At 38.5% G+C, this 12083-nt stretch overlaps 1 protein-coding gene across 3 annotated transcripts in view; it reads right to left on the bottom strand.

Annotated features, from left to right (window-relative positions):
• Positions 1-3184: 3184 nt before the first annotated feature.
• slc23a2 (solute carrier family 23 member 2) overlaps positions 3185-12083 on the bottom strand; it is a 33382-nt gene continuing 24483 nt past the window's right edge. For all 3 annotated transcript variants that reach the window (XM_029439491.1, XM_029439492.1, XM_029439493.1), the window contains 7 exons: positions 11628-11748; positions 10433-10589; positions 9724-9871; positions 9501-9606; positions 8949-9216; positions 8414-8509; positions 3185-7935 (listed from right to left, as the gene is read on the bottom strand). In XM_029439491.1, the coding sequence (XP_029295351.1) occupies positions 7658-7935; positions 8414-8509; positions 8949-9216; positions 9501-9606; positions 9724-9871; positions 10433-10589; positions 11628-11748 (1174 nt within the window). In that variant the 3' untranslated portion in view covers positions 3185-7657. The remainder of the gene's footprint in view (positions 7936-8413; positions 8510-8948; positions 9217-9500; positions 9607-9723; positions 9872-10432; positions 10590-11627; positions 11749-12083) is intronic.

The raw sequence follows: 12083 nt of genomic DNA, 5'->3' as shown, positions 1-12083 counted from the left end.
CTGTCTGTTACATAAATCAAACATTTGATTGCCATAGTTTTTTAATATTCTTTGGAGGAACAAAAAAAAAATTTGAACAGTTATTTTGTCATTTCCAAATTCCAAATTTCTAATTTTCTTTTTCTTAATTTTATTCTTTATTTGTATAGCACCTTTCATACAAGAATTGCAGCCCAAAGTGCTTCACAGCAAAAACATAACAATTAGTACAAGATTAGACAGAATAAGAGCATTTACAGTACAATAATCACAGTGTTGATGTAAATGAGTCTGAAGTACCATTATAAAAATAGCAGAATTAAAATAGTATGAAATAACAGATAAAATAACAGATTTAAAATAGTATAAAATAACATTGGCACACCATTCTTGTAAATGTTTTAAACTATCATAGCCATATTTTGAAAGTATGAGATCAACAATGGTCCCCTGTGGCCCTTCAACTGGTTTACTCCCTTTGCTACCCATTATTTACATTTACAGTGTCAACCTCTTTATTGACCTTTTAACGTATAAAACACAGACGTCTCCGTGAGTCCAGATTCTTTTGGCAAAATCTTGGTCAAAGCCCGCTTCATAAACAAACCCCTGTTTGTTAAGTTTTATGAAACCTATCGGTTAAAGCCAGTTTTTCTCCAATATATTCTTTAATCTTTCACTTTTCCACAAATTGTGTAAAGAACATGTAAACACATTTATCAGAGAAACGTCCTCTTGTTCCTGTGGTAAAACAGTCTATTTGATCTCAAGTTTTTGAAAAATAAACACTCTGAAAATGTATCCTTGTTACCTTTACACATTCAATGTTAAACCAGTAATAATTCACCATTAAAAGGCTAAAGTAAAGAGATATACAATATCACTATTAAAAGGCTAAAGTAAAAAGATATAAAATATCACTATTAAAAGGCAAAGATAAAAAGATATAAAATATCACTATTAAAAGGCTAAAGTAAAGAGATATAAAATATCCCCTTTTAAAGGCTAAAGTAAAAAGATATGTCTTTCAGCTTACTTTTGAAGATATTGAGCGAGCTTGCCTCCCTAATGTCTGCAGGTAAAGTGTTCCATAGCTTTGGTGCATAATTGCAAAAGGCTGCATCCCCAATTTCCTTTTGGATGTTTCTGGGAACAGTTAATAAACCAGTAGTGGATGATCGCAATGTTCTTGGGGGCACAGAGTTGGCAGTGTAACTTGGTGCGGTTCTGTTTAGGGTTTTGTATACAAGAAGGAGGGCTTAGATCTGAGTCTATGATAACACCAAGACTTGTAACTTCAGGTTTAATCAAAGGAGTAAGTTTCCCCATGTTATTCTGCATCATCTTGCTTTTTGTTACAGGACCTACTAGTAGGATTTCAGTTTTGTTCTCACTTAATTTTAAGAAATTATTGCTCATCCATTTATTTATTGCTGACAGACAGGTGGTGATGGAGTTAATAGCTGTAGTATCATTTGGTTCAGCAGAGATGTACAGTTGTGTGTCATCCGCGTAGCTATGGAAGCACACATTGTGTTCTCTAATGATGTCCCCCAGTGGTAGCATGTATAGGGAGAACAGTAATGGACCGAGGCAGCTCCCTTGTGGAACTCCAAAGTGGGCATCATGCTTCTCTGACACATGATCTCCAAGCCTGACAAAATACTTTCTCCCTTTGATATATGTACCAACCAACTTTTCAAGACAATTAATTAGGATGTCATGGTCGATCGTGTCAAATGCTGCACTTAGGTCTAGTAGGATAAGAATTGAGACCTTGTTTGTATCAGAGTTTAGTCTGAGGTCACTAGTTATTTTAGTCAGAGCAGTTTCGGTACTGATGGCATGCTCTGAAGCCTGATTGAAATTCCTCCAGGATGTTGTTTTCTTTAAGAAAGGAGTTTATTTGGACCAAGACTATTTTTTCTAGTATTTTGCTGATGAATGGAAGGTTAGATATTGACCTATAGTCGGTCAGCGTATTACTGTCTAGGTTAGGTTTCTTTAGCAAGGGTTTTATAACGGCTGTTTTGAAGACGTCTGGGAAGATGCCCGTTAGAAGAGACGTGTTTATAACATTTAGGACGTGACTTGAAATGCTGTCGAATATCCGCTTAAAGAATGCTGTAGGTATCGGGTCAACACAAGAGGTGGAGGAGTTACATTCATCACAGTTTTATGAAGCTCAGTTAATGTGATGCAGGTGAATGTTCCCATGGTTACATCACAATGTTTGCAGATGTTCTCTGTGTGTGCATCATAAGTGATGCTGCCTCTGATTGAAGTTATTTTATTATTGAGGAACAATGCGAGTTCTTCACACTTTGATGCAGAGGACTGTGGAGGGGTGGGGGCCGTGTTCAGTAGTTGGTTAATAGTCGAGAATAGTATTCTAGAATTTCCAACATTCTCTGAGATAATCTTAGAAGTCATCCTTTCTTGCCAGCTGCATTGCTTTACCATAGGCAGCCATGGATTCTTTGTAGATATCAGTTATTAATCACTTAATTAGATATTAATCACTAATTCAACAGATATTCAGTATGGTATTCAGCAGAAACCATGTGGCATTGTAGCCCATGGGAAGTTCATGCATTTACTAAAACCACCTACTGACTTACACTCTGAGAATTGTGTCCAGTATCAGTAGAAATAATACATTTCTTAAAACTAGATTTTGCACAAGGATCCCCTTGTCAAGAGAGGGGCTCCAGATTAGGTAAAAAGGCAGGACCCATCTCAAGGCCCTTACTGCTTTAGTTAATATAGTGCATTAGTAGTGCATATTCCCAAACAAGATTACAATTAATTACATCAACACACTAATGCCATTAATTTTAGTCATAGTTATTTTATATACGAAAAGGTACATTTACAGCTATTTATAAAATTAAAAACATTGTTGGCTACCTGAATCATGTCCTCAAACAGGGTTACACTGCAACGTGTGACCCGTTTAGAAATGCTATATTGGTGGGGAAAATGCTTCTACAATGGTTTATAGCTGTAATCACAGGTTAGGAAACTGCTGGAAAACTCTGACAAAGCTTTAATATTGACAGAAGAAGCTGGTGGTTAGTGTGTAAATATTTCTTTACAGCACATAATATTGATATTTACTATTCACAATAGTTAAATCAAACGGTCACAAAACCAGACCGGCTACATGTTTAACTTTTATTACCAATAAAGACAAAAGACTGCATTGATTCAGTAACATCTTGTTAAATATTTTTAGGAACATAGAATAAAACATTTTGTTGCTACCATTAGTTTACACAATTTCTCAATTTTAGCAAACTTTACTCCATTAAATATACATATTGTTTTTACATCTATTTAAAGTTTCTCATCGTGACCTTTAATTTTTACTGGTAATGTGTTAACATGGACAGAAAGCAATGTTAGAGTAAAAAAATATAATATGAAAAAGTCCTAACAAAACACACGAAAGAATTCCACCAAACCACAGATTCAAAATAGGATCAAAATGTATTTACTTTTAAAATAAAAAGTACAACAAAATGGTGCATTTTCCAGCATGAATTAAGATTAAAAGTTATGATTTGTTTCTTACAAATATCGGTTTGCAAAAACATAAAAATAATGTATAAAAAAAACCCAAAAACATAAAACACTTATTACACAAAAGTATATTATTTAGGTCGCACCCCCTTCAAAATAACTGAAAGGGATGGATGTCTTTGTGTTTCACACCTTATGGCCACCTTCTTAAGAGCTGTTGGTGAAACTGACGTGTATGAGATTCAAGGAAGCGTCTGTGCTTATGAAATCCAAAGTGTTTTACTTTAACAACCGTGAGAGAAATAAGTCAAATAAAATCTGGAGGGTAAAAGCTCAAAACAAGAGGAAGTTGCCTGTAGGCAAAACGATTTCCAATGTTAATCTAGCCGTTAAGTGAGAAGGCAGGTTCACTCAGCTGACAACGACCAACAGTATCTTAATAAGGTGGCCAGCCAGTGTCCTGCATCCAGAAACGTCAACAGTAAGAATTCCCGGGGAGAAAACCAGGTACAGTAAACTTGAGGACACCAATACAATTTTACTGCAGGACTGAAGGGTTAAACAGAATGTGTGTGTGTGTGTGTGTGTGTGTGTAGAGGATGTGATGGGAGAAGTGATGGTTGCATGAACATCTGAAACAGAAAGTTCACACATTGTGCATGTGATTTTTATGTGTGCATGCAATGATCTAAAGAATCACTACAAAAGGTTCCAAAAACTGTCAAACCACCTCCATTGTCTCTCCTTTCTAAGAGAAGGAGCAGGAGGATGCGACTGCTCTCTGACCTCTAACTTGATCAGAACCTGCTCCTGCAGCGAGGTCACGCAGCGTGGGCGAGGAAGCCAGAAGCATCAGCTGGTGTGCTAATAACAAATGGCTGATTTTAACTACCACCCGATAACGCTGCATCCAATCTACAGCCATCCAGCTGCCAGTCCTGAGCACAGCACACATTTAGATGATGATGGTGAGGTTTTAGATTTACAGTTTCTGCACACATCATTGGTCACTAGTCGAGCCTCTTTTGTGACTTCAGCACTCCTTTTGTTTCTCCATCATTTGGTCATACATCACAGAAAAATCTAATATTTAGTGAAACAAACATTTAAATCATCATTTCCAAACACTCTGCCACACATCAGTTTCTGTGACTGGAATTTTAGCTATGGTTACCTGTTTTTATCTAACTTTATTACATACTGCATTTTCAAAGTTTTAACTGAAAATGGTACCTCCCCTGTTTGAATACAGGGGCTGTGTTGGAAATCGAATACTAACATAAATTTCTACTAAGTATAACATACTTATGAGTATGTAGTGCATTCCAACTGCATAGTATGTGGCTTTTGTGTACGAGAGAAATAATGCATTGGGTCATGAGTCATTTTTTGGTAACATCCAAATAAAGTATGTGATATACAGTACACGGGTCACTGCCAGTATAGTACTACAGGCTAGCTAAAAGACATCTAGCAAAGTAGAACAGCAGAGCGGAGCAGCACAGTCTGTGGAAATATAAGAGATTTTAACTTTGTCCCATTTTTTATCAAACCCGGCAGACAGCAGACATCTGTAAGATCACAAAAATACCTTTGAAGATGCAACCCACCCATGGCTGGATAACAGGTAAAAAAATATGTTAAGAGTTTTTCCACCAACATTTGCATTATGTGACCGAATGAGATTATCATACTGAGTGCCGAGGTCATAACTGGGGCTACAGCTGACCACGCTATCATACACAAAAGGCCCAAACATTTTCAATCATCAGCCCCTTGTCTTCAGGTCATCAAACAAAACAACGTTCATACTTTATTAAACTAGTGAAATTTTAGGGTTTCATGTCAGTGAGTATTACTCACTCTGACACCCTGATGTTCTTGGCACCATTACATGTGCAAACAGTACTTGTAGCAAAAAGGCCCTGATTATGAAATTTGACTTAACTATCCAGTTCCAACAAGTGTTTTTCTCTTTTTAAAACAACATAATATAAATGGAATGAAATAGAAGCAGCTTACATTGGAAAACATCTTTAGAAAAAGATGCTGTCCCCAGCTGAGCTTCTAAAAGCACCACTGTAGCTGAGGGCGGTCCATCGGCATTGATCGTTACAGGGCATGGACAAGTAAACTAATAAATATACTTTCAACACTGTGCAAAAGACACATAGACCTGCTTCAAGCAATCATTAAACATCAACTTTCTGCTCTTAAATAAATAAATAGCTTTAACAAAAGAGATTTTTTTAAAAGCGAGGAAATTTGGGATGAAAATTTCAAACACATTTTTTAAGTTTCTTAATAACTACAAATGCCAATGCTTAAAGAAACGTTTTGGTATGTGGTAACAGATCAATCAGCAGAAATAAAAAATAAAATAATCTTTAGCTTTTTGGTTTAGTAAAAAACTAAATATTTAGTAGCTGTTATTTTTCTCATTGTGCTACTTTTTGATCATTTAAGATAATATTGTTGCAAAATTGCTTTTTTCCCCAATTAGAAACACTAGAGGCACACAGTGTGGTCAAATTAGAGACTCCCTCTTCAGGATTAATGAGTTAAAGGCTGCTGATTCTCTGAAACTTTCAGTTACTCAGCTAAATGTGCCGCCACAGCCTGAACCACAACAGACATGAACAGTTACAAACATCAGCAGTTAATTAAAGTGAGATAAGAGTGGGAGGCCGAGGATGGGAGGAGGAGGAATGTAAGGGAATTAATCAACATTCTTAAATAAGTTAAAACTGTTAATGACATCTGCATCATCTGTGAGTCAATCCAGAGAAGAAAAATAAATAAACTCTCTCTAAGCCCTCTTATTACATTTAAATTCTCCATATGCAAACAAAACCACTGGTACAATTATGTACAGGCTAACTGAATGTACTGATGTAAAGTGGGTTTGGATAGTGCCAGGGGTGCATCATTTATGTGCAAGTCCTACATTAACTTTACTGCTAAAAGCAGAGCACACCTGTGAGAGAAGATCCAAAGTATTTTATATTCTTTAGTAATAATACGAGTGTTTATGTTCACAGGTGCCTCTGACAAGGCAACATGTCTGTTACTGTGTGCCATTAATGTAACTGCTGACATCACGGCAGCAGAGGTGTTATTATTATTTTAAAAAGTTTGTTTTGTTTTGTGTGTGCCTTCCTGTGTTAAAGAGGACATAAAATAAGCAAATTAACGTTACTAAATAAAAAATAAATGTTGTTCCATAATTGAGTAAAACAAGTTTAGGGTGCGTTTAGTCTTGCTAGTAACTTGCATAATACTGACACATTAGAGAGATGTAAAATGGTATGTTGGAGATATTGTGAATAATAGCGCTCGACTACCTCAGAAAAATGTGAGGGGATGAGAGTTTCTTTAGCGCGAGATGAGCGGACAGGAAGTGCTGAGTAAGGGGTCTCTGAGGAGTTTTACTGAAGAAATGGGGGCACGAGCTGCAGAGTGACCTTCTGCTTTTGAACTCAGTAGGCAGATAGTGCAAAAATAAAAAAATCACAATCAATTTGCATGGCTAAGGGCAGCTGACACACCACTTCTATCTGCATGACCCTGACGTGCATTGTAGCGCTCAAGCTAGTTTTGGTGAGGCTGTTGGTGTGTGAGCACGTGTGTGTCTCTAATGTAGTTGCATAACAAGTTTAGAGGCTAATGATTCATTACAGAAATCTTGCATAATCCTCGATTGACATAATCAATTCTACCGAGTTTTCGGTAGAATATGTTTTGTAATATTGGGCAGTACAAGTTAGCACATGATCATCATCAAACATTCAGCTTCGATTGTTTGACATCCATTTTTCTCTTTATGGATTAAAGTGCAAATAAATTATTGCACAAACCCGTTCTCTTGCTGCATACACACATGCACACACGCCAATTAACCTCTGCATGGTGACATCTTTTACAGCATGCTGTGACTTGCTATAGCATGCTTAAAATAGCATAGTGGAAAGTGGGAAAAAGACTGACACAAGCTAAAGAAAACACATACTGAGGGGGGTGCATCACACACACAATCCAGAATCCTGCATGTCTTCGCTTCTGTCCTCCACTCTCCCATCCATTTATTCTAGTGTACCATCCTTTGCTCCCCAGATTTAGCCACATTTAAGATTTTGCAGCATCAGCCCGTTGGCTATACCCCACTCTCCCCCAGTGCTGTGACTGCCTCCCCTTCCATTCCTCCCCCCTTCACCACATCCCCATGTCCCGTTCTGCTCCTGCATGTTTCCCGTAGCCTCCCCCACTGATAGCCTTGGAAGGTGGGGCTGATGGGGAAGTACTTAAAGACGTCGTGTCTGCGGATAAAGTCCATTCCAAACGGCAGATCATACGATCTCATCCCTTCCAGTTCTGCTGCACTGAGACCAGCGCCACGTTTCATCTTCTTGATGCCTCGTTCTTCTGGGGTACCTGAGGAGAAAAGGAAGACAGATATAATCATAGTCTTGAGATCGAATATATAACCGCTCCAGCATTATCTGTCTTTATACCTACACCTGTACCTGTTAGCGAGGCACAGCTATGATTTTCTTCCTTGAAAATGTTTTGTGCACTCGTTACAAGTGTTAATTTCATCAACAAAAGCTATGACTATACTACCTAATAAATGTGTTCCTCAATTACCCTTTTGTTCCATGGCTAAGACAAGACGGCACCGACATCATTAAACAAACTGTGACCATATCAACATGCAATATTGTTGAAGATAAAAGTCAGGAGGACTCAGAGTAACTTACTTTTTAAAATTGAAATGTAACAATGACAACACAGACAAAAATGCCCAGCTAAAACTTGACTAGATAAAAACAGGATGAGGTTGACTTAATGATAAAAACTGTCAAACATCATCAGTTTGACACGTGGGAAAAATGTGTATTAAACACCTTACCAGGGATAGTATTGTCCAAAATGAAGGCGACCGAACCGCCGACAAACATTGCAGTGGTGAGGAGCACGTTCAACACTTGGTCAACCCCAACTATGCCTGAGAAAGATAAAAGAGACAGGGGATCAGTAACAGACTTTAATATGTCTAAGTTTCAGTAATTTATCGGTTCCAGAAACGCTTTACAAACGGACTTTGTGAATCTGTAACGGTCCTCATTTCAGTCATGTTAGTATGTTCAGTAAATTAATTCCCTTAGACCAGTTTTTTATTTTATTTTTGCCCAGAGTAAGAATAAAGTGGCCACTGAGTGTATACATCACTTCTGTGATTGTCTAAAAGTCGAAAGCGATGCCAGACAGATTCTTATTGTACTTTGCCTTTAAATGCACAAACGGGTTGTTAACGACTGAACATGTTAAACAAAAGTAACTTGTCTATGTTACTCCTGTTCATCACTAATGATGAATAAGAGGTCCACTGCAAGGACAGAGACTCTTTTTTACGAATTTCAGCTGCCCCCCCCCCCTCCACTCACCGGTGACCAGTGGGTTCTGTTTGAGGTAGCTCGGCAGCATCAGACCGAAGAAGATGGAGAAACCCAGAACAAAGAGGTTCCTGGAGGAGTTAAGGTCGACAAACTGCAGGTTGGAGAGTCCCACCGCTGTGATCATACCAAACAGGGTGCAGAACAGAGCTCCCAGGACGGGGTCGGGCAGAGAGGCAAACAGGGCGCTGAATTTACCCACGAGCCCCAGCAGCAGCATCATGGCGGCTCCATACTGAATCACACGTCTGCTGCCCACCTGGAAGACCAATCAGAGATCAGAGGGAGCTAAGGGAAAGAAAGTCAGGGCGAGCTACAAATACTTGATTTACCAATTATAATACACCATTCATTTTATAGCACATGCTTATTGTTGTTAGGACGCTACACATTTACATAGGACATAATATACAGTAGTGGAACTCAACAGCTGAATAAACTAATTAAATATCATTATGTATCATGATGGTGTTTAGGTGCGTCTCAAAGTCCTCCTCAAAGCAGATAAAAAGCAAATCAAGTGTCAGTGCAGGTGTGTGTTACCTTTGTGATTCCCAGGACACCTATATTTGGACTGGAGGAGGTGGAGCCATTTCCTGTCCCAAAAAGACCATCAAGCACACAGGAAATACCTTCTACAAATATCCCCCTAAAGAGACAGCAGAAAAAAACAACACAATTAAGGTACCTTTCAGTAACTTCACAAACAAGCTGAAATATTAGAGCGAATGAAGAAGAACAGAAACAAGATAAGCTGAAGGGTTACCTATTGATGGCGTGGATGGGAGGTGGTGGAGCACAAGAGAGACGTGCGCAGGCGTAGTAATCTCCGATCGATTCAATGATGCTGGCCACAACAGCACTCATCATGCCGATCACACCGGCAAGTGTTACAGTCGGAATGCCCCACTGGACTGTCGAGGTAAAAACACAGAGTGGGTCAGAGCTGAGAAACAGCAAAGACATCTTTAAAAGTTACACTTTTGTTTAGTTTGTCAATTTTATACTTTTCAGTTAAATTTCTAAATTAGTTCGGTTCGATTGGTGTGATTTGCACAAATATTATCTGCCTCTCCCGAAGCTATTTATACATCATTCTGTAGGCAACATAACAATTCCACTTTATGTACTATTCATTGGTTTCTGGCCATAATGTACATTGTTACATTACTGTATATACCATAGTTACAAAATGTGTGCTGTACATCTAATATAAATAGTTTTCACTTCTGTGTTTATGAATTAAGAAAAGGTGACGTGGAAGTAACTGTGTGCAAATACAGAAACGATAATAAATCTAATCTATTTCTTAAAACTGTGATTCCTATTCCTCACTACCTGACTGATTAATGCAACCAAAACCTCTCCACCCCATGGCTACCTGCAAGCTGCGTCCACCACAGTTTATGGATCCGAGGAATAGCATCAACAATCATTTCCAACAGCCCCTTGTTCCTCCTCACAAACACACTTACAGGGGTATGGGATCTTAAACCACGGTGCAGCTTTGAGGATTCCTTGACGTGCGTCTGTGCGGGCGTGGTAGCCGTACTTGTCTACTTCCGGCGGGAAAACGTCAGTCACAGTGAAAATGAAACACATCAGCCATGACACCATGATGGCCATGATGATCTGGGTGAAAAAAAAGAAAAGAAAAAAAGCATAAATTCACATTAAAGATAAAGTGAAACAAATACAACAGTTCACCAAACTCTAATCCTGCATCCTTGTCAGGTATGTCTTGATACATGCCTAATATGTCCCCCAAAATATATGTTCTGTAAAAGAATTTGCAAAAGTAATAAGCAATGTCAAAATGTGATGAAGAAAATATTATGTTTGTTAATAAAACAGACTAATGGATAAAGTTCATGTGTTATTTGAACGAGTAAACACTCTCTACACTCTCTTTCATGAGCTCTCTCGATGTTCCATATGGGAGCGGCTGCTGAGTCAAGTGTTACACCTAGTGGTAAAATTAGGTATACTGTGTTTGGTTTAATATCAAACTGGTTTGAAACAGTTTACACAGGCCTGAGTTTACAGCACACATATTTTGTTTCACTGGGAAATACGTCAAATTACAGACAATAAAGATGCTTTAACTTCCATTCCACTGTGACTTTAAACTGTAATTATTATTCTTTATTTAACATATTTTAACTCTCAGAGACAATAAGTCAAGTTCAGAACGGGTTTAAAAGTGTTGCCAGTTTACAGGGCTACGTCCACTTTAACATTCTTACATGGATCAGGGTCCCTACACCTTTCCAAAGTCAGAGTCACCTTACAACTGTGGTGAATTACATATTTATGGATAGATGGATGGGTGAAGGTATAAATAAAAACTGATAGGTAACTTGTTGTTGATGTGAATTGAAGAGATTTTATATGTTTTATATTTCACCAGCAGAGGGCAGGAAAAGACTGGTTTACACGCTGTACGTAGGCTCGCAGAGGGAAAAACACCTAACCTCCCAGGGAGCATGAAATGAGCTCTGTTGAATACATTGTGACTCAGATGGTAACGCAGTTAGCGGTGGAGGCAGGAGGGCAGAAAGAAACCGCGGTTAATTCATTAAATAGAGAATATTTACTTATAAAAATGTTTGCGCAAAAGGCAACAAGCTGAAGTATGTTTGAACTTTTAGGAAAAGAGTGTGTACTTACAGGAAACATTTTGAAGACCTGCAGCCTGTAGGAAGTCCAGCCTTTCTTGGCCTTGTAGACCGGCAGAGGGAAGTGGACGTCTCTGGCATACTGAGAGAAGAGCAGCACCAAGAAGATAGTCCTACAGAGAGAAACAATCTTCCTCAGTTTCAGTTACTTGTAATTTTCTCGACTGTATATTCTCCGGTGAGAGAGTTAATCCTGTACAAACATGCTCCATTTCCTGCCGTATACGTCCTACTCAGACCCCAGAGGCTTCAAAGCCAATCAATTATCCTAACTGCCAGAGAAGAAGCAAATCAGTGGCAATTACAGGCACATATCCTCCGTCCCTGTGGAGCAAAAGTAGGAGGCTTCCTGCTACAGCGTAAACAGCCGTGACACAGCAAGAACTGATGTCACAGCCCATGAATATCATAGCTTTGAAGTGAATCTTCCCCAATGAGTCAATCCTCT

Source organism: Cottoperca gobio, chromosome 9 (assembly GCF_900634415.1).
Source record: "Cottoperca gobio chromosome 9, fCotGob3.1, whole genome shotgun sequence".
In the NCBI taxonomy this organism is placed as follows: domain Eukaryota; kingdom Metazoa; phylum Chordata; class Actinopteri; order Perciformes; family Bovichtidae; genus Cottoperca; species Cottoperca gobio.
This window is presented reverse-complemented; position numbering and strand designations above follow the sequence as displayed.